The sequence below is a fragment of the Strigops habroptila genome, chromosome 1 (assembly GCF_004027225.2).
Source record: "Strigops habroptila isolate Jane chromosome 1, bStrHab1.2.pri, whole genome shotgun sequence".
NCBI lineage: Eukaryota > Metazoa > Chordata > Aves > Psittaciformes > Psittacidae > Strigops > Strigops habroptila.
This window is the reverse complement of record NC_044277.2, coordinates 114,451,663-114,477,363: the sequence shown is the minus strand read 5'-3', so window position 1 is coordinate 114,477,363 and position 25,701 is coordinate 114,451,663. Positions and strand designations below refer to the sequence as shown.

Below are 25,701 nucleotides of genomic sequence, written 5' to 3'. Positions count from 1 at the left end.
TCAGAAATACAACACAGATCTTTCGAAATCTATTTACCAGACCCATTACTGCCTTAAGAACAGTGCATGTATTGTACTGAACTGCAGAGCTCTTCAGTTCTCACCAGTAACTAAGAGATCCCTTGCAAGACATGGAATTTGGCAATGCACCAGCTAAGCAAAAACAAAAATACTAAACTACTGGTATTTAATCATTTCTTCAAATACTGGTTGTAACTGAGTTGATTAAGTTGTACAGCTTCCTGGTATTTTAAGAAACTTACTGACTTCCTTTTTACAGTATGGAATGCAACAGTACTGAATTTTAACTACAACATTTTATTATTAAAACCTCTCAAAGAGAAATTCTTGTAATTGTTTGCATGGACTGTGGTGTTTGTAAATTAGTTTGTCTATATAAAGAACTTCAGCTGATTTTAATATGCAGACTGCCACCACCTATAGATCTGCCAAAAGAGATCAGTCGTGGGAAAAATAAAGAAACCTTGTGTTCCAGTTGTAAGAGATAAAGCCCTAAACACGGCCGAATAAAGTGATACGCAGGGAATATTTTAAATGTGCTTCCAACAGGAACAACCTTGAAAACTAATGTTTTAAAGTTTTCTACCTTGGAACACAGTGGCAATAGGAATTACTCCTTAGCTCTTTAGTACTATTAATTTTGCCTGTACAATTTAAAAACATTGTCAAAAGCAAAGCCCCACTACATCCTCAGGTTCAGCCATGCCTCAGTTTCTCCTTTGTTCTTCTTAGCTTCACTGAAGAACTCAAAACTCCTAAGCACCAGAGAAGTCAAAACCAATTTCTTCCCATCACTCAAGTCCAGTCCTTCTCTTTGCTCTTCTGCCAGCCTTATGCAGAGGAGGAAAACACTATTTCCTGACACTGCCCAGTGCTCCCTGCCTCACTGTTCCCCCAATGCTTCACTGCAGTCCTGATGTCCAGTAGCCACCAGAGACAGCTACAGGGAGGCCAAGGCCATGCTCTGACCCAGGACCCCCAAGACACCACTGCAACTACTCCCTCCATCCAGCCCCAGCAATTCACTCTTTCTCCTGTGATACTTCTAACCTGAGCATCCAAGCTTTTCCATTGTCTTTCTGTGGTCTGGTGAAGAGATCCCTGCTCTCTGCAGTCTCTTTCCCTTTCCACCTACACAATTTCTGTGCAGGACTCTCTCCCCACCATATTCTTTTAGATAGTCCTCCTTGGAGGGACAAGCTGCACAATAGGCAGCACATACTTAAAGGTCCATGTTACACACCAAGCTCCTCCTGATTTTACACGCTTATCTCTGTTTTCTGGATCAAAGGAAGAGTATCCTTGCGGTTTCTAGCAGTTTTTCGCATATATTAAGGAAACAGTCATGCCTATGATACTGCATGCTTTGGCAGAACACGGCTGCTCAAGACAAGAGCTGTACTTCCTGAACAAGAAGGGCAGATACAAATCTCTGTTACAAACCCACATTATTCCTCCCCCTCAGCCAACTGCTGCCTCTTGTCAAGCTCATCTGGAAATGACATTCAGCTGATTAATCCTTATCAGGCATCAGCTAAGGCAACCAAACAGCTCCGGCTTGATCGGGGGGAGCATGAGAGAGAAGCAGCTCACCAGTACATCAACACTGCTGTTTCACTAGCAAGCATCCAAGAGAACATGAAAGCACTACCCAGCTTCCCAGGGCTGATAAACAACTCTTTCTCAGCTGGGATAAGAGAGACAATTGGAATACTGATTGCATGCCCTTGAGCAATGGGAATTTTCACAAAACATGCTGAGGAAACCTCTAGGGTAATTTCTCTGCAGAACACACAACAACCACTGCTATCGTGAAGCAGCAAAGCATAAATCAGGATTAAAAATCACTAAGTCTTCAACAAAAGGAGTTGCTGCTTCTAATTTTCCTTGACCATTGCTCCTGATCCACCTCCTGTTCTGTCTTGCTGTTCCTCATTTTCCCAGCTCTCTACCAGACATCATACCTGAAGCCAACACAATCATGCCAGCCAGCTTTACAGTGCCTCAGTCCCCCACAGCATAAAAGAAAGACTGAGTGTGACAAATAAGTAGAAGGTCTTGTTTAGGATACCTTTTGGAAGATGATGCACAGTTGGACAGAAAAAGCCATATGGCACGTGCTCTGAGCTTCTCAAGTATTAATGTTTTGGTCTCTAGCAACAACTACTTGCTGGCACACCAAGATAAGCAGATTTCACTCCCCACAGATGCACAAGAGCAAAATAGATGCTATGGCAGGCAGGGAACTCTGGTCACAGTGGGACTCGGGAATAGCAAAATCCTTCCTCATATAAGCATAAAAATAAAAATGCACAAGCCTGAGAGAATCTGTGTTGCCAGTGTGTTCGCAATGCAACAAATTTTGCTGAGATAATGCAATAAATAGGGCACAGCCATTTCATACCTCTTATAATACTGAGAAACGAGTAGACACAAACTTTAACAATTAATTCTGTCCCCTACTGAAGTTAAAGCCTTTTTGATCTTCTTTTGTGTCACTAGGGTTTTCTTCCCAAAAAATCAGGAGTAACAGTAGCCTCCTCATTTAGCCATATCTATAATAAATCCTTCTCCCATGAAAAAAAACCCACATTCTTTCAAAAGGTCATACTGAAAATGAGAAAGTCAGTGCAGCTGAAAGGGTTTATATGGAGAAGGTGATTGTGTATTTTGCTAACAGCAGTGAGAATTGCCCTCTATCCACGTATTTAAGAAACACCATCATCATCATCACAATTAGAACTTTCCATCACAGAGGCTGGACCAAGCAGCCTCCATTCTTACCCCAGAGTTCCCCGGCCTGACATGGGAGGACTCGGTGGTTTTTGTGTAGGCGGATTTGTTCTTGACAAGGTGCCAGTTCTTGCAGGCTGGTTATTTCCATGCTGAAATAAGGGAAAACAGGGTTTTATTTTTATAACAGAGCAGCTCTGTTATTGACAGCTTTTTTTTTTCTTTTTTTCTTTTTTTTTAAGTGTAAGGATTTGAAGTGAGAATTCCCAGACAGCTGTCAAACAGCAAGTTTTCAGCTACATGTAAGACAGACACCAGTAAATACAAAATGTCTAAATACAACCTTGAAGTTATTTTTGCTATTAATTTACAGCAGACATCAGGAACGTAGCTAATTGACAGGTTCATGCACAAATCTCTTATATCCTCTTTTCTTTAAAGGGAAGCCACATTTGTGTTCACCTCCATTCAGATGTTAATAATTTAAATCAAACTTTAACGCTGACAGTACAATACAGTCAGCATGGGCCCAGGATTTCTCAATTTGCCCCTGCTATTTGACTAGCAGAGTCATTCAGGTTGTCTGGGAAGTCTCCTGCAAAAAAATGTCAGTGAAGGGGATCAAGGCATCTACTGAATTCAGAGCAAAGCACTACATGTGTTAGAGAAATTAATGTATCTATGTATAAATGCAGATGTCAATGTATCGCAGATATATTGACACACGCTAAATGCTGTAAATAAAAACGATCAAGTATAGCATGTTTAATCTAAATATCCTATGGAAAGCAGAGGAGAGCATAAGAGAGTGCTAGTTTTCAGTTTTAATGGCTCCGCAGCCTCTACTATCAGTCACGTGAGGCACTGTGGGTCAAAGGAGAAATAACACTTCTTACCTTGGCTTTTAGCCACTTAACGTTGGCAAAAAAGGGGGGAAAAAGGTAGAAATTAATGGCAGATCCAGCACAACTGATAGGACAGGTTAAACTACAGATAATCACATTTTTAAAAAATCATTTGTGTCTACTGATAATTAGCTACATCCCCATACACCAACAGCAGTTTTTACCGCCTCACTTAAGTCATTCGAAGTTCTGTGTCTAACTAAGTGAGCACAGGAAGAACACTTGTGACAAAATGAAGTTTAGCTAAGTTTTGCCAGATTTGTTTGCCAGGCTGCTCGTGGGCAGCGAAGGCTTGAAAAGCCCTTTGCTGACCATTCAAGTTCAAACCCAGATCAATACTATTTCAATGGCAATGTGCACTTAAGAATTACCTAAGAATTCGTTCACAAAACCACAATTTCAGCTGTATGGTGCAGAATAGGCTTGCCTGTTGTTTTGACACTTAACCTTCATGTGTTTTGAAGAAATCCTAGCTGCTGCATTGAATGGTAAATAAAGAAAAGGGAGCTCTCGAACAGAATGAGCAGCAGCGCCTTTCACCTCCGGTTTATTGATTGAAATCTGACTCAAACCAGCACAGTGCTGGCTGCTCAGAACTGTGTTGGCAGTGCTCTAATGATTGTTATTCTGAAATTTTAGCTCTTAGAATCAAGTCATTATATGCCTCCACTATATCATTTTTACAGCCTTCATGACTGCAGAAGGAAATAAAGTACGATAACTTGGGCTCATAAGGAAAACGAATGCAACATTTTACATAAATTAAAGTTTTCTCTTGCTCTTATTCAGGGGCAGGACTCATATTTTTGAACGGGGAAAAGGTAAGCTAACACAAACCCCCAAAATATAAAATAGTCCAAAAGCTTTTTTGAGGTTGTTTGGAAATCAACTATCACGTGCAGAACAAGCCTCCTAACACATAGCTTTTCAAACCATGGTTTGCATCTTCTTCTCCTCCTCCTTCTCAAAAAGACATAGACTAGTTTAAAGGCATCCATGAACTCAGGAAAAATAATTAAAACATGCTATGCAGCAATGTGCATACGTGAGATTTTTGACAGGGTCTGCAAAAACACTGAAAAACAGCTGGGGCTTACAAATCAAAAGAGGTTGAAAGCCACTGCCCTTAAGCTATTCATATTACAAGAACAGAAACACAAAAACGTGCTCCAAAATTCAAGTGAAAATGTTTAACTGTGGTAAGTAAATTTGAAGGTCATCCCATTCACTCCCAGTCTGAGCAGAGGTTCATCAGCAGAGCAACAGAATTAAGGAATTAAACCATCTGCGTTCCCACATACTTATTTCATGGATAAACACAAAGGTTCAGCTTCCAGGATGCCAGGGTACTATTATATTTTTAAAACAGGCTTTTAGCAATGAAATTTGCTTTCCCCTCTCATGTGAATATGTGACCCTTCCCCTCACTTCACCAGTTGCCAAGGGCAATGGCATAATACAAAGAATTTGTTAAAAGAGACCGAAAAGTGAAACTCTTGGTCCCGTCCCTCCCCAGCAGCTGTAGACAGAAACCTTCTGAAGGTTTAAAAGGAAGGGTGGCATGGTTTCTTACCCAGCCTCTACGACTAAATTTGCATTCCTCAAAAACATAAATCCAAAAGGTTCTTCTCTTTCCCTCCCTTTCACAGTGTCACTCAGCACTTATGGTGAGCCTTTCCACCTCCTCCTTAATCACTGTTACATTCTGCCTCCGCTGCAGTGACAATACGAATATCAACTTCTAGCAATGATTCAGGAATCTTTTCTTCTTCCAGATCTTTTCACTGCTAAGTACTGTTTAACATACTAAACCTGTATCTGAAGTCCAACAGCTTTTGACCTTTATTCCTATCTCTACCACTGTATCAGGTGAGCTTCATCCCTTCTGCTACCAGTTAAACAATATGCAGATACACACACTTCTTCATTGTACAGAAGAATCAGTAACTGCTCTCACACTGCTTTCTGTAAGTAAAAAGCTCTGTACATGTTTTCTCTGTTGCTGTCAATATAAACGAGTGTCATATGGGCAGGAAAACACAGAAGGAAGGAACACAAAAGGACAGGGATTCTTATGGGAGAGGAACTCCTGATCCGAAAGACAGAAGTAAGGGAGGAAAGCAAATGAATCAAAGCGAGATGAACAATGTGGCTATTTAGTAATTTTTAATAAGCTAATTAATTAGGAGGAGACATTTTCTTGTATTTATTGGCTGAGCTTATGAGGTCAACCTTGCTGCATTTCTTGGTTTGAAACCCAAACTTACTGCTTTCTAAGCAACTAAAAAAAAACCGCTTGGAGCTGGGAACAGTTGAAGCAGCAGGGTCTAGACTCACTATGATTTTAAGAAAAATGCGGGGGGGGACAAGACGGGAGGAAGTAGAAAACCAAAAGGAGAAGCAGGTACGTGTTTAATGTAGGTTCAGGCTTCTCCCTACAAATGCTTCTAGGCCAGCCAGCCAGCAGGCAAAAACATGACCATCACCAACTGCCTGATCAGTATCGACAAGGTCAGAGTCAGGAAGGAAGAAAGGAAATGCAAGGCATGAGGAAGGGAAACAGCAGCATGTGTAAGATTCACAGCTTCAAGAGGGAAGAGGCTGTTCCAAGAAAGATCTAACATAAGAGAGAAGAATTACAGAAAGAAAAGAGCTTGGTCAAATGCAGAGCAGCACTGAGGAGTCCTGCAGAAGCTGTAAGGAGCACGGCTCCCTTCTCCCCAGCTAGTTGTACTATTGTACACACAGGAGACAGTTTTCAGCTAGATACCAGCATCCTGGATGACGTACACATCAGAACAAAACCAGCTTGCCAGGGATGCTTGTGACGCTGAAGCAGAGAACTAGACAGATCAGAGTGTTCCAGAAACAAGATAACATGGTAAGTATCAGTATTGGTTGTAATTTCTTGCAAGCATCATAGCAGAGAAATGTTTTAAAGCAGCAAGCAGAACAATTTTGTCTTTCCAAGGAAAACCCGCTAACCATGTGGCAGCCCTGGATGAAGTTTTAAGGGTTGTCACAGAATTAAGAGAAAGAAACCACAGTCTCAGGTTCAATAAATAGACGTCAACCTCACTGCACTTGCAAAAGCTCACAGACAGGGCACTGGCACATCCGCTTGGTTTTGACACTGTGGGAGAGCAGGCTGGCCGAGGACTGAGAGCCCGCAGTGGGCTGGAAAAGCAGTAATGCAATTAAGGCAATGGGCAAAACTGGTGTTTGCAACAGCTATGCAAGGCATTTATCAAAGCCAAAAGTGAGGCTGTTTCTGTAATGGATTCCAGGAATTCAGGGCACCTGGACTGAGAATTTTAGCTGTGGGTTTGGAGAGGACAAGCAATGTTTTGAGACAGTCGAGCATTGACTGTAAATATCAAGTAAGAGGCTTATTCGAGTAAGGCAACTATTTTGGCAATTCCAGCATGCTCAGTTCTGGTAGTCTGAACAGTAAAAGAATACCTGACTACAAAGGCAGTACTGCAGGTTTCTGTGACTGAGGCCAAAGGGACAACACCAAGAACAGCATGAAAGGGTAGGGTGTGAGGCAGTGAGAAGTATCCACTGGTAGCCAAAGGATGTCCAGACATTTGAGGCACTCAGCTGGCTGGCCTCAGGAGGCAGCCATCTAACTGTTTTTAATAAGCTTCCATGCCAAGTAACAAGTCCTGGGGGAACATTAGTTATGTTCCTGAAATGTTATGTTCATGGGGAACCTGAAATCTATTTCTGAGTCATAAACTGTGTTTGGAAAACTAGGGGTAGAAATGCTGCACACAACTCATTTATGTGAGGAAATGTTCCTATCAGCACAGGAACACAAAAGGCCACTTGCACACAGGAGCAAAATCCTTATCATGCTGACACCCAGCAAGTTTCTCCTGCACATTTCAGCTCTGAACTCTATAATTTCAGACTGCAGAAACTTCAAATCTCTGTGCAGGTTGGCTGTACTTCCCCTGATGTACATCGCTCACTATTTCTCCAGCTCCTGTGTTTAAAGAGCCAATTTCACTCTATCCTGCCAAACTTAGGACCACTAAAAACAGTCATTAAAGGCCATCCAATATAAATGCTGATCAATGGAAACAAAGGTTTAAAAACTGCGTACTCTAATCTGCACTAACAGTAAGTGTCTGGCAAACTCAGCAGCTTATTATGTATGCTCTGTAAAAGTAATAACCAGCCTTAGACCCCGTTACCTTTGACGAGTAATCACAGCCATCAACTGCAATAACAAAAAACCCCATGATTGCTCTTGACTCTTCAGTCAACCTCCCCTTTTACTTAAAAAGGTATTTCCTTTTTTTAGTCAAGGGAGAATTATCTGAGACATCCCTACAGAAAGGCAGCTGGCCATAAGACGTTAAGTACTAGTATGTATCTGCAACTAGGCAATTCAATTGCCCCATAGGCATCCTCATAGATTTTTGAACAAGATTGCCCGCTGCCTTATCAGTGGAGCAGTTTTGGAGTACCACAGGATGACACAGAGCAAGAAAACCAGCTGGAAGGGTGTTTGTACAAGAAGGTATGGAATGCCTGAGGAAAGGATACAGTAAATCAAGTCTAGAACATGTTTTCCTTAAGAAAACAAGTTATGGACTTAGGGAGAATATGAAATCGAAGATGTGTTTCAGAAGGCAGACTGCATGTGGGTGTCAGACACAGGGTAACACACTTCTGCTACTAGCTCTGTGTGGTTTGAAAGAAATCATTCCTGTGTCTCAATTTCCTCATTAGAATGGGTCAGAAGCCTTTTTTGTTGTTGTTGTTATTTCCTTATAGTCTATTGTAAAGAAGATTATTTTGAGAAAATTAAGGTATTTCTTTCAAAATTGAACATAAGTAGGTATTTCTTCAGTGAAATTTTACCTTTATCTTTTAACTATAACCTCTCCCAGTATTCTATGCAATCTAGTAATTCACAACCTTCTGTTAACATCAACCAGATGCAGCTTGTCAGTATGGCTTCTCTCTCCTTATTCCTTTTTTTGCAGCAATTTTCAAGTCACACCATTTAACTTTAAGATGGTTTTTATTTATTAGCTATTAACATACAAAACCATGATAAATCTAATACTGTTCCCTCAGCAGTCCTGTTCAGAGAAAAATACCTAGATTCCTGTCTTAAAATACTTCAAGCTTTCGAATTCTTTGAGTTGGTAGCTACAATAAAATGAGGTTAATGTAAAAAAAAGAAATTTTTTTTTTTTTTTTTTTTTTTCAAAATTAGAAAATAAAAGAGACCACAGAGTTTTGAGTTTTCTTTGCAAGCAGAAAGGCCTGAAACCTACATTGTATCAGATGACACTATGCACACTCCCAGTAGCAAGCCCCCATGGAAAGCATAGGTGTCACCACTCACAACAAAGTCATTAGAGCTTGCAACAGGAAGAGTTACTTTTCCCCCCAGAGAAGCATTCTTTACCCTACAGCAATATTTACTGTTTGGCCATGACCCCAGAGGGATGATGTGACATTAATGAAATTGGCAACATGACATCCTTTGAAGCATGAGTGTCTCAACAGAGGCTAATACAGGGACAAAGGCAGCAGAGGCTTAGGTTCAGGATCCCTGTCTCACTTTGGTTTTATTACAGTGAATTATTTAAAAGTTAATCCTCAAGTGGCTAACACATAAAAGGTCTTATCCTAAAGGGGAAGCAGGCACAATTAGGTAGCCCACCACCCTTACATTAGCATCTCATCTGCATTTTTGTTATGTCAACACAGATATAAGCATGAGGACTGCAGGTGAGTAGGGCAGGCTGAGAAACACAAGGGTGAGAGCAAGACTCTCTTCTCTAAGCTTAGTGTTTGGTAAATGTTGGCCCCATCCCTGCTTTTTAAGGGAGTCCTTCCAATTTCTATTTGCTTGAGAAAGATTTCTGAATGCTTAACTCCTGTTTGACTTCCTGGGCTGGAAAGCTTATTAGTATTAATGCACTGAAATGAAAGTGTTTTACAGTGATGAAATTCCAATTCTTCTCTTAAAACAAAGCTGAAAAGTGATCAATCTTCATATACAATTCAAGTTTAGTTTTGAAGAACTATTAGTTCCATAAAACAAATTTGATCTAATTACAGCTATTAGGCATTTCAACTTAGCATGTATTCAACATTTTATCTGCCTTCACCATAATGCATCATCTCAATTTCCTACTTAGCTGCCATTTTACAAATTGCTGCAATTTCACCTGCCTCCTATTAAAAACAAGAAAGATTATAATTAATTCAAAAGCAAACTTCAGTGCTTTTAAGGCAGCTTCCAAGCTCCGTCCTCCTTCTCCCCCCTCTTAAACTGAGGATTTTCTGTATGAGTAATTGTATTTGACCTATTTATTTGCTGGCACACTATTTTTTCTTTCACAAAGGAAGGGGAAGAGAAGAAAGGAAATGTTAAAGTAGCCTCTGCCTAATAATTTTACTCAAGCTCTACACAGGAAGGTAGGTTCTCACATCACAACAGCTACTCTTATATACCAAGAACGATTTCAGCTACATTCCCCTATCCCCAGAGGGTGACAGCTGAGCAACTACTTAACAGACCGGCAAAAATGCTTACCTGTGTTTCTTGGAGCCATCTATACAATATTTGTATTGCAAGGGAAAGCCTTCTCACTAGCAAAACAACTTTAAAAGTCCTCCTCATTCTGACTGATGATAGCTTTGGCTTGAGAGGCATATATATATATATATATTTTTAAAAAAGGTAATTTCCTTTAGAGACTTCATCTGTACCTGGCCTTGCAAAGACAAGGAGCAGGAAGTGGAGCAGCTGGGGAAGCTTGGGGCTGCCACAGAGCTTTCAAAGCTGAAGGAGAAAGCACCTTTGTGATGCTACAATCATTGAATTGTAGAAACAACTAAGTTAGAAAAGACCTTTAAGATCATCACGTCCAACCTTTACTCCAGGGCTGCCAAGACCACCACTAAAACATGGCACTAAGGACCTCATCTACCCTTTTCTGAACACTCGCAGGGACGGTGACTGCTCTACAAAAGCTTTTCTACCAAGAAGCCTCTGGAGGAGGAAACAGCTCTGCCTTCCAAGGAGGTGTCTCCCATCAGGGAGCAAACTTGTGATAGAGAGCAGCTGCTTATCGTCATTGCCACCTCCACCCTCATCACCTGCCCCCACAAAAATTGCTGCATGCATTTCTGTGAGACAGAGGGAGGCACTTCTCTATGCCCCAAGCACAGGCATCTGCTTTTGCATCCCCTCTACATATGCTATGAGAAGCATCAAACACATACACAATGAAAATGAGCTGTGAGTATGCATCGGAGGTGTATCTGCATTTGCTCAGATGGAAGATGTACAGGGGAAGATGATATTTACTCTGAGGATTACCCAATCTCTTCCCCTCCCCCCCCCCGCCAAGTCTGAGAGACATTATTTGTATTTTTATTTGCACTTTTTATATAATGCAATTCAGGATCACCCCTTAAAATATACTGCATGTTTTAATGACGTATTTCCTAAAATCAGTATTTCATCAAATAAAAAAAAGCAGAAACAGGCTATAATCCTCTATCTTTGATTTCTCTTCCCTGTATTTTTCCTGCTTCTTTATCAAATCCTGCACCAGAACACAGAGAGTCTCATTAACAGCAATAAATTGTCATCTACAGATTTCAGTGTTGCATGATTTTAAATTAATACTTATATGTCAATGTATATCTTGTACTGTGTTTTATTGACAGTTGCCACAGCAGAAGACATTCCAAGACCTGCAAGTTAGTCAAATTGACAGTTGCTCTAAGCAAAACTTCAAACTTCTTTTCCTCTACAAAAACATGGTTTCTAAGGCTTTATCAGATGTGCTGCCGTCCAATTTGGGGTGAAATCCTTGGTCAAGAAAATAAGACTTAGCAGAGTCTGAAGCATCTTCTAAGACCATTCTGGACAAGACAAAGTTTGTAATTCAATTTATTGTATGCTTCCCCCTAATCTCTATGTTCAAGAAGCAACTCAAGATGCTCTGTATCATCTGCTGTTTGTGCTGACTTCCAACAGGACTTGATCCAGTTTCTTATGTTGTTTTGGTTTGATTTCCTTGTGACAGCACCTGCCATGTCTAGGTTTGCAGACAAAGTAAGCTGCTTCCTTCACAGCTATGATCTGTGTCACACTTGGAACCCAAGTAGTATGATGGCTAAAACATTTATTTATGACTTTCACTACCTCAGCTCACTTTTCTCAACAGTGTGTCCAGTGAATGTCAGCACTGGTGAAGGTGTCATATGCATGACACCCATCTGGAACTATACACCTGCAGCCTGTCTGGCAGCTTATTCAGTTTGGGTAACAAGTCTACACAAAAAGTACCTACATCACTTTTCTATTAAGTGTTTCATGCCTTCCACAGACTTAAGCAAATCACTAAATAAAGAAACAATAGCAAGATATAATTTGCAGCTGGCTTGTAATGAGTTGATAATTTGGTTATTACTGGAAGCTATTACACCTCTGAACAGAGCAAGTTTTTAAATACAGAATTCGACTACTCACAGTTAAAAAAACCTTTATACTAACAATGTTCCAAAAGAGCTGCCTGGAAATGGACAAACAGCACCTCGTTTCCCGCCCCCAACCAAACGGGATCACCTTAAATAAAGTCACCAGTCCTCCTAAAAGCAAATAGTCACATTGGAAAAAGCAACTGCTACACCTTAACTTCAGCATTCATGGATCAAGCGATCTGTTCTGAGCCTGCACAATACAAGCAGTTCAGCAAAGCATCAACTTCAGAGACTAACAGTAACTATTCTACTTTTTAGAAGTCTTCTACAGCACTTGGTCCCTGGAGCACTTAAAAGCAGAAACCAATATCCTGACATGGAATATGTGGATTCCCATATTATCTATTTCTAGAGCTACCTCCTTGATTGCAGACTGTACTGAAAAATTAACAATTTCTCTAACCCCAGTGTTTCTATTTTACAGCACTACGTCTTTCAGGCTTCCATATAGGGTTGTGTTTCATCCAGTCTGGCTTAAATTATTCATACAAAACAACCCAAAGAGTTACAGGTTTAGTACAGGTTTTGCTACAAACAATAAAAATCAGATAATCCAAAGTCACTACATTTATTCATAGCCTAGAGCTGCCATGGTATAGAACTGCTTTCTAACTTGTGCTGGAATTAGACTCCTTCTGGGCATTTGGAGGGTTACCACAAAGCAGGAGGTACCCTGGCACTCTTTTGTGTTGAGCAGTTCTGAAAGATCTGTTCCTCAAGAGCTCAGCAATTCAAGGGGCACGTGATAGGCTGATCTAGCTGCACAACTGACTGACCAGAGCACATCAAGCTTAGAGGATACATGCGTGTTGAATAAAAGCTTTTTAATGGCATTCAAGGGAAGATTGTTGTGAACTGAATATACCTGGAAGGCCTGCTCTCAGGGGATACAAAGCTGTTTTATAAAAAAAAAAAAAGATGTCCAGGGAGCAATTTAATTCACTTCAACTATGACCATATCAAGGGAGGCAGACATTAAGTTATGAAGTCTTTTATTTAGAGAAAAGGAAAATAAGGCTGTCTGAAAGCACGAATCGAGTGAGACATCAAATGCCAGAGATTTAAATGCCAACTAGCTGACCCTCGTTCTTCTGACCATCCTCCCAAAAAACCCAACAAAAAAAAAAAACCAACCACCAATCCACCCCACCAGCCAGTTTCCCTTTAACAGATGACTTAATTTTTCTCAATACTGAAAGAAATAAAGGGAGTGGCAGAGACAACCAGAGGAGGAAGGAGTGATAACTTTAAGTCAGTCATGCCTTTTCTGACAAGTCATTAGCCTAAGATCATGGGCCATTATTTCCAGACACTGTGACTACCACTGACAGTCACAAGGTTATGGCAAACATTGCTTAAAAACCCCCTTTTGTTATTGAAATGTTTGTGCACAGCAGCGTATGAAACCCATAATCCTTCCTACCATAAATTAATCTAACACTTTAATGCCCCAACCCTATCTCCTGATCTGTGCTATTTGGAATCCTTAAGTGTCCAGGTGTTCTTACCTTAACGCCATGGCCAACATCATCCAGCACCGTGTAGTCTATAGGTTTTCGAATATACCTTACAGGACGCTCCATGTTCGCTGGCGCTATAATTTTGTGAGTTCTTGATGTGTTCTTATTGGTCGTCAAAATGCCTATCTCTCTGCGCGCGACCTTTTCTTTGTGGATGTCCACAGTCTAGATTAAAAACAAGAAAGCACAGGTTTCTTTAAGCATTTGCTGTTTTCTTTACAGAGCTATCTACATGCTTAGGTTTCACTATTAGACAAAGAGTCTGAACCGAGTTAATGCTGCTGGAAGGATGCCAGTTTATTGATGAAATGAGTTTAATCTACATGAACGTTGTTTGAAGATTATGCTTTAATGAAATTACCAATATTAATAATAAAATTACAATTATACATTACTGCTTTGACATGCTAAAGACACTATGCAGATACGGTCCTTGCAGATTAACCCTCAGCATTCCTATGACTGACACTAGTCATGAATTACTCCCAACTCCACAGCTGGGAAACCAGGACATACAAGCTAAGCAATTTGCCCACAGCCCCAGAGGGGGACTAAGCTTGGGAAGTCTGTGCCGTAATTTCTTTCAGCAGAGCCATCAGTGCATATCAGAGTAAAAGTCTGCATAGAGAATGGCTAATTTCAGCACTGAGGCTAGTTTCAGTCACACTGTTTATAGCAGCTTTACTCGAAGAATAAAACAGAGCCTTAAAGATGCAAGTAAAGGAATAAAAAATATGCTAAGCTCCACCATTTTATTAGAAAACACCTAAAAAGACAAAGAACCCTCAAGTCCATCAGTCTGTGAAGGATCAAACTAAGCTTCATATAGCAGACACGTGCTTCCAGATGCAACATAACCACCGCTTAAACCCAAGCTGAAGAGTACAAATCAAGCATCAGATGCCATAGGAAGTCCTACCTCTAAGACGCCTATTTCAAGATTCAGGGATTGAATTTACTGTTTTAAGTACCTACTAGAACCTCAGGATCTTATTGCAGGAGACGGTATCTGACCAAAAAAACCCACTCTAAGTGACTTTGAACAAAACCTATCAAGCCACCATTTTTTCCACTAAGGAAAATACTTTTGTCCATAAGCATCAATTCCTCATGGAGACACTGTCATGGAAACAGAGAGTAAAGGTTCAGAAATAAAGTCCTTGTCCATTAGTGTGTCTCTAGAAATGGCCTAATCTAAGATGGATATTGTGATGTGCAAGGTTTTGTTCAGAGAAGCAGAGTCAAAGATGAAGCACAAAATTCATTTATATTACAATCTAGTTCTGTATGAGGCAAGATGAAAAAAGCAAGGTAAGCATCCTGGAAATTGCCATTTCTACGAAAGCCAGCATTGAGAGTTCACTATAAAATGCCTTCAGTTGAACTGTTTTTTTCATTAACTGGTGCACACACTCAAACAATCTTAAATACTCCTGAGCAGGTAAGTATTCTCCTTAACAGTTTCGATACGTGGCATTGCATTGTATATATTGCAAGTGGGAACACAAGTGGAGAAGCACCTAAAAGCACCAATATCAAGGAAGCTTGCTTTCACAGCTTAAAGCTAAATAACAGACAACTTTTAACATCACAAAAGGTGTGGGGTTTTTTTTTCTTTGGAAGCACACAGAATCAGAGCAATGCAAACCAGTAAGTGTATATGTCTGCATCAGCTTACTTGGAATAAGTTGATTAAATATCCCAATAAAGCTTTGGAACAAACTTTATTGATCTAAATGCTCATGCTCTGAAAAATCCCAAAGTCAGGAACAAAAAGTACCTTTTCAAATGAGAAAATCCCATACATCAAGCATTTACCAATACATCAGTATAAGAGCTCAGCTACTGCACCCATGTTTGCTCTGGCAGCCAATTTCACAGACAACAGAAAGAAGACTTAAGACTACTCTTATTTCTTCAGCTCCAGCTATTATTTATTCTTTTCCTTTTAGAGACTAAAATATACTTATTAGTTCTGACTTATAGTTTGCTTCCAACAAGATCAAGAAATATTAGCTGAGTGCTGTGCTACATGTTCCAATTCCTCCAAACAACCTGAACCCTTTTGATCAATGATAATACCAGGTCTCAAACTAACTTACAGAACTCTTTAATAACACACAGCTCTTCATATTTTGTAATACATGAGCACTGCATGAGCACAAAACTTTAGAGTCACTTAAACAAGACAGCAATATAGGAGGATGAAGAGAGTGTCAATTTAAGGCAAATACTACAATGTTTTAAATACGAGTATCTTAAAACACTACTATGCCCTTTAACATCTATGCTTCTACTTCATTCTCACTAACCTGCTGTTCTAATCTGGTTTTACTAGCAAATTTCTTTTTTGCTCAGTGGATGGACAAAAATGCATCTTTATACTAAGAGTTCTCTTAATGCTGATGTGAAGAGAAAAACCAGAAACAAAACCTTTCACACTACAAAAAGATGTATCTTCTCCTAGCAGGTAGTCCATGAAAACTGACTTTTCCTCCCTGCGATGAACAATGAAAATTCCATAAGTTACTAGAGCAGAGGATAAGAAATTCCAGGAACAGATGCTCCATACATACTTTGGAAAATTACTTCAGGAATCTTGCAACAAATTCTTGTTAACGGAAAAACCCTTTAGAACAGGAAAAGAGCATATATGAATTATATCAGACAGCGTATCCAAAATTAAATATAGAGCAGCTATTTGTAAAGTCTTTCCATGGATTTCATGGAAGCACCAACCAAAGAGAAGACTATCTCTATCAAAATGCAGAGCCAGCAACTTAGAGCACATGTGTAAATCTTGAATGGCATGCAGGCATGCCTGTGCAAGAGACTAATTCACTGTTCAAAGCAAATGTGACTGCAGCTCTGAACACATCTGGTACACTGGAAAAGCAAGGCGGTATTTTGCCCCTATGCAAAACAAAGGCTCCCAGCATATGCTTTGCCCAGAGCAATATATTGCCCGCCAGCTACTACACAGCATGTTGTTTCTTCAAGACGACATTACTTTTTCTAGATCTGTGAAGACTGCATGTTATTGTTATGTGATCATCAAGCAAAACAAAGCACGTAAAAAACCCAAGAAATGAACAACTACTAAAATCTATTTGCTTGATGTTGATGTGGAAGCTTATTGTTTCATCATAGGCAATGTTTTTCTCTTCCAAAAGAGGAAAAACCCCAAAACACAGGCAATTTTTAGCAGGATACCATAGCTATCCAGCCAGACAACAGGCAATTCCCAAGAGAGACAAACCACATATACCAGGTATAGCCAAGATAGATTGGTCTCAAAGCTTTGGCCATAGTTGGCACTTGCAGCTGTGTCTGCTCTGATATGGTAACAAGACAGCTAACCAGTAGTTTGTGATTTCATGCACAAAACCCATTTTTAAACATCAAAGATGGAGAGGAACAAAGTATGGTAAAAGAGCTTGGGTTAACACAGGTTAACAAGCACTAGCAAACAGTCAGACCAGCTTCAAGTATGCCTGGCCTATGCTGAAACAAACATGTAGCATAATCTAAAATTGGGAGGACAGGGATGGGATTCTCACTCCTAGACAATATAATCCAGATAGAAAAAGTCAAGCATTGTACTGATTTGGAGAAGTAGGAGATGAGAGCCCTTCCAAAACCACAACACATTTCCTTTGGGAAGCAAATTTCTACTAAGCCATGAAACAAAGCAAGCCCTAGCCATTACAACTGGGTGCTAAGGACCATGCCAGCTAATCCCAGAAGCAAAGTTAAGCTTGGAGGTTGAAGGAACTGTTAATGATTAGCCACATCTGCTATCTGTCCTCTGAAAACCATACGTAAAAAAACCCCACAACAGTTGATCAACAGGATGTAGAGTTAAATTTTAACTGTTTGCTTCCTCAGAAGTAGCCTCAAGGCCAACTGCAGCACTGCAATTATACAGAAAATAGTTGTTCTTTTCTTTTCCTGTGCTGCAGATACTGCTCTGCCCATGTGCTACAGTGTACAGTCCCAGGACACACGCTTTACGAGAAACAGAGACTGTAGTATATTTGGACAAGCTAATCTGAGGATATCTAAATATTTTAGTAAAGGCCACATATATTGGGATATTAAAAAAGAAATGGGGGGGTGTGGGGGGGGAACAACTTCAAGCTTTGTCAATCTTTTTAATCCTAAACCACTGCAACTCAGATTTATAAGCCAGATACTGACACAGCCACTGCTTCTCTCACTAAATGCACATACAGATGAGAGAGCAGGGATAAAAAAGAAAATGAAAATCTCTATCAACTCAACTAAGCCAACCAGGCACTGCCAACTTCAGGCTGTCCTGAAGGACAAGACAACTCACTACACTAATATCACAGATTTACACCACTACCCTTTAGATTTCATAAAATCATAATAGAGCGGCTTGGGTTGGAAGGCCTGATGCTTTTAGCCCTACGGTTTAGTTTTAAGTAGTCCTGTGAGGAGCAGGGAGTTGGACTCTCTGATCTTTACAGGTCACTTCCAGCTTGAGATGATCTATGCTAAAGCCAGCATTATTGAAAAACAAGTTAACAGAGAACAGTATTTCATTCATTCTTTATCTGAGAGCAGTGAAATTCCCTTAACCAAAGGGCATTGCTGGCAGTATAAAAGAATGGCATAAGAAAAAAAAAAGTAAGCCTTTTAGTCAAAGACAAGCCAATTGGAACACTAGATTTGATGTACCAAGTCAGGCTAGCAACCTGTCAAGTATGGATCTCCTCTCAGCAGAAACTGTGCCTGATGTTACACAAAATACTGGGCGAAGACACAGTTTTCAGATTGAACCTAGTCAATAAAACTATACAATACATGAGACCAAGTGGTGAAGAGAAAGGAGTTTAGTTCCCTTCCTCATCCTCTGGGACAGTTATCTGGATTCCAAGTTTACTTGTTTAGGTTTGAATAGGAAAGCTAAGATCTATTCTACTATAATGTTACAAACATTATAACAAACACCATCAAATATTTTCTAGTAAATACACATTTTCTATGAAGTACTACAAGCTCATATACCCAGACCATAAATTGTAGTGTGAACCTAAGGAAATAGAACTTCAGAAACAAACACTAAGGTGCTTTCAGCATCCCTTAATAAAGTAAGAAAGAAATCACAAACCCTCACTCCTTGTAATGTGTTCCTAGATCCAGCTTTAATATTAGCCTTTACTGTCGTCCTCCAAAACTGCAGATTTCATTGTCTTGCTACAGTTTACACAATTAGCTTCCCCGAAATACAAAAAATCTTGAAGAACATTAAGCTGTTCATGTTTTAGAACTACAGATTTACCCCACTGCTACTTCCATAAAGAAAGCATATTTAATTAGACTTGTTAAATGAGTTATTGTTAACTGAATAACAGCACTGAAGAGATCCTGGACAACGCACATTGTACAGACTACCTGCAAGAATGTCAGTCTGACCTACAAAAAGGACAATAAAATCACCAGCTTTAATGAGCTCAGCCAGACAGCTAACTTCTTCAGGGAGAGCACCATTTTATGCTGTTATTCTGTGAAGGAAATTCAAAAGAAAACGTAGTATATTCCACACAGGGAAATGTGAAAATATTTATAGTGCAAGAGAAATATTCTATAGAAAAGATCAATTATTCAAGGGTTCAAGGCACATCAAGCATAAAAACCACAAGAAACTCAAGAATTTACCTACAGAAATAATTTCACAGAATCACAGACTCAACTAGGTTGGAAAAGACCTTTAAGATCATCAAGCCCAACCATTACCCCAGGACTGCCAAGAGCACCGCTAAACCATGGCACTGAAGGCCTCATCTACAAGTTTTTGAACACTTTCATGGATGGTGATTCCATCTCTTGTCCAGGAGAGTCCAAGTGCTAAGCAAGCCTGGCCTCACTGCAGATGCAGAAGCAGAGTGCCAGTGCAACTGGCACCACTCCTCCCACAGGGATCTTCTCCAAGGTATGAGGCTCTGCTGGTGTTGGGAATTGTAACTGCCAATTCCACTGGCTAGAAACAGTCTGAATACGCCAGCTGTATCTGCATCAACTCATTTATAGATGAAAGCTGGGCACTTTGGTGGGCATCTGCCTCTTCCTTGTTCTTCAGCACAGACATGTGGTTAAGTTATCCAACCTCTGAGAAGCCTATAAAAAACCTGAAAGGAACTTAGAAGCATTGGCCTGTTACATCAATGACTGGTGGGGCCAATTCCATCTCTAAGGTAAAAGACTGAGGCAACATTTTATCATGCCCAGTTAGTCATCAGTTGTGTGAAACTCAAGTCCCTCATCAACTCTGAATAAATCTTCACATCTGAGGGTACCATACTAGAGGCTTTATACTAGTTATCTTTCCCAGCAAAAAAGGCAAAGGTTCTCCTTACCAGCTCCCCCAAGAGATGAATTCAAGACATCTTTAACAGCGCCCTGGACAGTCACCAGAATCGAGGCTGCTAAAATACTGTGAATTTATCAGTCAATCCACAAAAGAAAGCCAGTACTAGAAAGAAGCAAGGGTTACTAGAGGAAAGGAAAAAGAAAAAGAGGTGCCTTTTATTCAGTTCCTCAAATTCTTTTAAGAATATAAAGATTTCAAGGCTTTATTATTTCACATGTACAACCCTTCAATCCAATTTTCACTAATGCTACAAGTCAGCTGCCTGAACACCAGTGTCAAATGTCATCTGAGAATCCCCAGAATATCCTGCCATGCCTTCTGAAACTGCACAATGAAAGACACATCTCCTGTCACCTCTGGAGCATTTAGACATCCAAGTTTCACCTTCTGTGCTTGCTTTGCACTTGGTACTGACAATGTAGGAGGCAAATGAAATAGATTTAAGAGCTGTATTTCCAGAATGGCAAATCCAGCAATGTTTTCTGGTAGGTTTATAGAAGTTTCTCACGCGTTCCCTTCAGCATACAGACAAGTTACAATAGTAGGACAGGCTCTCCAGAAAGCTTCATCTCCTGAAGTCCTCGTAAATCCAGGCCTCTTAAGGTAAAAGGCTATGGGAGCCAGATAAACCATGTCTCATGTAATCTGATATGTCACCTTCCTTTTCCTGCAGAGAGGGTTTACAATGAAGAGCTTTTACAGATTAACACAATGAACTAAGGCCATCGAGACACACACAGCAACTTGCAGTCTATAACATGTTTGCTATCAGAGAGGGAAAGGCACTAGACAGAACAAAGGAAAAATTATGAAAGGAACACTAAGTCCTGTTTCCAGAAGTAAGACATATATAAATCCACACATTTTATATATATTTGTATACATAAACAATATATGATTTTAATATATATATAAAACACAATGCTAACAGTGTATTTTACTAATATCATCTAACATCAGGAGGGGTTGAAAAGTGGTGGCAGTGTTTTATTTTGACAGTTTATCACGGGATTCTGTCAATTCTGTCTGAACACAGATTATATGCCAGTTTAATTCTATGGAGTTAGCCCTTGATTTAAGAATTTAAATATTTTTCTTGCTATCCACTAGCAGGTTTTCTCAGATTCTCATCGCAATCGCCATCAGCATAAAGCAGATGAGATTTCAGCAAAGGTCTGAAGGTATTTTCTACCTTTACAGAAGTATTTTTCCTGAGATATCAGGGTAGTTGGGGGAGGATGTCAGGGAGGGAAGTATACCATGGGTATCCCATTTACCCAGGACAGTTTGCTTGCTGTATTGTTTTAGAATTCAGAAACACAGAATATAAATCAGTAATGCACACAGTCCACAGCATGTCCTGCTTCAGAATTACATTTCTTCAACTGTACCAACCAATTTCCACGCAAGGCATACTTTAAAAAAATTGATTCCTAATAGAACATGTGCTTGCAAGTGTTAAAATATGTGTATGTTAAAAAAAAGGGGGGGGGAGAGAGAAGAGAGGTGGATATTGATAAGTCTCATTAAAACCCAGAAGCTGAAAAAACCAGCTAGAGAAACAGACTTAAAGCTTACTGGCCATAGACAAAGAGCTTCACCTTTAGCCTTCTTGCTGTTAGAAGATTGAAAGCCTTTCTTCCAAAAGGAAGACTAGGATTCACTGAGAATTCGACTCAAAGACCCCCATTTCCAAAACGCAATCTGTGAAGTGGCACATACACATACACCTATACAACAGCATTGAAAAGGAGAGGGAAGAGAAGTCTGTTCAGCTAAAGGGTTATTTATATAGCTGCTTTTCAGAGTACCCTCTTGGCAAATCTAGTCACACATTCTGCTGGAGAAACTGAGCAGAAAGGGGACATGAGGCAAGGACTGACCAGAAGGGCTGGGAGCGGGTGCATGACATTCTAGGACAAGAATCAGAGCAAAGAAACCAGCCCACTCATCCAAGAGCCAGGCTTGAGTTCATGCCTGATTTTTCTCTCCTGGTGCCAACTGGAAATGGGAGGACTGCTATGGAGGACACATTTTCCCCCTTCAGATGGGACAGAAGGAAAGAAGCTTTTCACATTATTCTCCAACAGCTTTCAGAGCACTTTCATGCAAGACACTGAGAACATAAAATGGCAGCTGAAAGAAATCAGTAAGTGTCACTTTTGAAATGCCACCTCACAGAATTAGGCTCTATAAATGAGGAGCATCTATGGAGAAATACAAGGGCATCTCCTCACACCCTCACTCCCCACCTTCCCCAACTGAAAGGAAGATGATGTCAACACAGAGCATAAGGAGGAGATGTCTACAGAAGCATCTTTGGGAACAGGGAGAGGGCTGTGGGAAGGAAGACGGACAGATGGCAACTGAAGGCACATGGAGTTTAAGTCCTACAGAGGAAGAGATTTTTAGCAGCTCTACAGAGGCCCTCATTATGGAAAGAAAACAGTTAAGACAACAGTCCTCCCCCCTCCACGTTGCATTGGTGAAATGCCAGAAGCACTTTACTGAAGTTCACATAAGTATGGGGGGAAATGGAACTTCAAACATCTGGAGTATGGAGGTCAGACAGCGCTGCAGAAGCAGCTGGCCCCGCACGCAGGAGGCGGCTGTCTGCCGGGACGTCAGCCGAGTGGAGGGAAGGGGTGGGATGGGCCTGTGGCTGGGAGCAAGAGCCTGGAAAACGGCAGATTGAAGTTCTATTCCTGGCTCTGCCAGACTTCCTGTGCTACACCAAGCAAGTCGCTTCACTGCTCAGGCTAGCTTCTTGGAGCTGCCCACCTGCAGCAGCTTTGAGAACAGACACAGACAGAATGTAGGTGGGCACGGGTACAGGCCACAGCTGCCTGCTTTGAGCACAGTGAAACACAGCGACAGAGATACCCAAGACCTCTCTGTAAAACAGCTTCCATCAGTGTTTTTAATTCTTAGTGAAAACGCAGAAGTGAGTTCTTGTGCTTTGCCCTACTACCAATTTTAACCGTTTGAGCAAACCAAACATATATTCACTTCAGTAAGAAATGCCTTGTGAACATTAGAAAGGCAAGCCCTCCAGTGACCTCTGGTACATGTTCATGGGGAGTACAACATGATTTTTTGCATTCTAGCTATATTTTGGTCTTTCAAATTCAACTGCCAGTTCAATTCCCCCTTCAAGAGTGTGAGTATAATAAACAGGGTGGAGAAAAAAAAAAAAAGCACTAACGTAGATCTCTGTGGGAGGACACAGAGCAGGTGAGATAGGGAGATTATCTGCAATTATCTTCTACTTGACTCCTAAAATCTGTGGCTTTTCAGCATCAAAAGCTGGGAGCGGGGAGAGAGAAGTAGCTTCCATGGTGTCATTCCTGTTCTAACACAAAATCCACAGTCACTCTAGAATATGCTTTCCAGTATTTGCTGGAGATTCAGCTGTGGCTGAACACTACACACCACCACTTCACAACCACTGTACAACAGGAAGTACAGACTCAGCTCTGCATCAGATCAAAACCACAGCACGTGGCGCATTAACGATTACTAACCATCCACTTGAGTTTCATGCTGAATGACAAACACCTTTTTGAAGGACAGTTCTCTTACTCAGTCCTCCCTTTGCCCCTTTATCTTCCCTTTACCGAGACAGGATTCTGATAAGGGAACTACCAAGGTCATATCCCTGCTCCTCTAGTGAGCTGTACATGTTCTATACAGTAAACTGAGTAGACATTTCCATGATTAGCTAACACCAGTTGCATAGCTAATACAAGTTTCCAGAGTTAAAAACTATCTAAAAATCAAACCAAAGACTTATTAATTATATTTGAACACAAGCCAGAAATGCAAAAATCTGCTGATTAAAAACAGTTTTTAAAATAGAAGACACTTCAGAACAGAAGTGTTTCAAGTGTACAATCCTACTGATTGATTCTGACAGAACAACATTTGGGATGTGCAGTCATAACATGTTGCATTCATATTCAGTCTTTAAAAGCACAAAAAGCAGATAAATGCTTTTGATTATGCAAAATCAAAATCCCAACTGTATGTGTGAGTGTATTTCAGTACCTGAAATTAAATTTTAGTAATTTTAAATTCCTTTTGGGGTATTCCTCCAGATACGCATGCATGAGTAGGCTCATTAAAAAAAATAAATAGAAGAAACAAAATATGCTTATGCAAGCTCCCACATGAGAGTTTCAGCATTTTAAAGTGGCTGAATGAGTGCTCTTTTCCTTACTGGAAGCAATGCACTTGCCTAGAATTAAACAAAACATACAAATGTGAATATATTCTTGACTGAAGGAAAGCACAAGGACATAAAGGAAAAATTAAACAGCTTCTTCAGTAGTTTGGACTCACTAAAGAACCACCATGGGAGCAGGACAAAATTGTATGTCGAACGAAAAGCATTTTGTGTGCCAAAAAAAGCAACTTTGTAGGAGATGAACATGTGCAATTGCAAAGAGCACTGCAGGTGGCTGAAAAGGAAACCATCTAAAAAAAGCTCATGAAAAAAATAAACTCAGCAGAATAAGTTTGAACTTTCTGCAAGTTTGTCTGAGGTAAGGAATTGCTAAAGCTGGAATACTGACAAGCCAGAATGCTCATGCCTGAACAGAGAAATCCTAAAGCCAAACCCCTCACATTTAGTTGTAACTTGGCATTTCAAACTGGGGGTTGAGGTGGGTGGCAGAACACAACACACCGAAAAAAGTGAGCTAACGTAGCCTGAGCTTTAATTTATCGCCTCTTTAGTGCTTTAGTTTATCACCTCTAATAGCAAAAATAAAATATTTTCCAACAAGAAAGGTTATGTTACACAGTTGGGATGGAGGATTTATTGCTTATCTCAAAATAATCTTTACGCTAAAGAATAACAAAACTCCCCCATAAAACCTATTCTGATTTGTCGCATACTTACTTGAAAAATTCCTGAAATAATATTTAGGCATATACTTTTCTTAAAACAAAACCACAAACCAACAACCCACTCTAAACCAACAAAACACACAAGCAAAAGCCACACATACACAGGCACAAACTCCTCTTCCAAGCACCCCCTTCTCCACATGAATTCAGGGTTTGTGATGTGTCTAAGATTAGTAATCCTGGACCAGATTGTTAACACATAGAACAGGGACAATATACATGGAAATGACACTAAGTATCCTTTAGCCACCTGCCAACATAGTTTTGATTACAAATCATCCAAGACACAATGTTATTTCTTCATTTCTTTGATTATATCCCATTTGATGGCAGTGATACAAGCTAGTGGGAAATCTGCTGGTTTTCAGCTGGGTCTGCACCACACTGAGAGTAACTCCTGAGTATTAATTACATAGCCATCAGATGGCTAAAGGCCATATTACCTACACCACAAACCCTTCTGGCTTAGTGTCACAAACACAGCTTACTACGCATGAGATTTCTTTTTCCCTTCAATATTTCTTCAATATTCAAAGGTTGAAGATTTCACTTTCTCCAGAAGAGAACTAGTAAAGTTCTGGATTTTTTCAAGGAAATTTTGTACAAAGCAAGCAAGTCTCTATGGCAAACAACTGTGTTGCAACACATGGGAGGATAACCAGCAATGCCCAGTTTTTCTCCTATT

At 40.2% G+C, this 25,701-nt stretch overlaps 1 protein-coding gene across 15 annotated transcripts in view; it reads right to left on the bottom strand.

Annotated features, from left to right (window-relative positions):
* Positions 1 to 25,701, bottom strand: part of ABI1 (abl interactor 1) — a 79,222-nt gene that overhangs the window by 15,890 nt on the left and 37,631 nt on the right. For 9 of the 15 annotated variants that reach the window (XM_030511242.1, XM_030511522.1, XM_030511877.1 and 6 more), the window contains exons 3-5: positions 13,697 to 13,873; positions 3,651 to 3,665; positions 2,806 to 2,906 (exon numbers count right to left, since the gene is read on the bottom strand). In XM_030511242.1, the coding sequence (XP_030367102.1) occupies positions 2,806 to 2,906; positions 3,651 to 3,665; positions 13,697 to 13,873 (293 nt within the window). The remainder of the gene's footprint in view (positions 1 to 2,805; positions 2,907 to 3,650; positions 3,666 to 13,696; positions 13,874 to 25,701) is intronic. The other 6 variants (XM_030511305.1, XM_032920203.1, XM_032920208.1 and 3 more) reach the window with 1 other exon arrangement.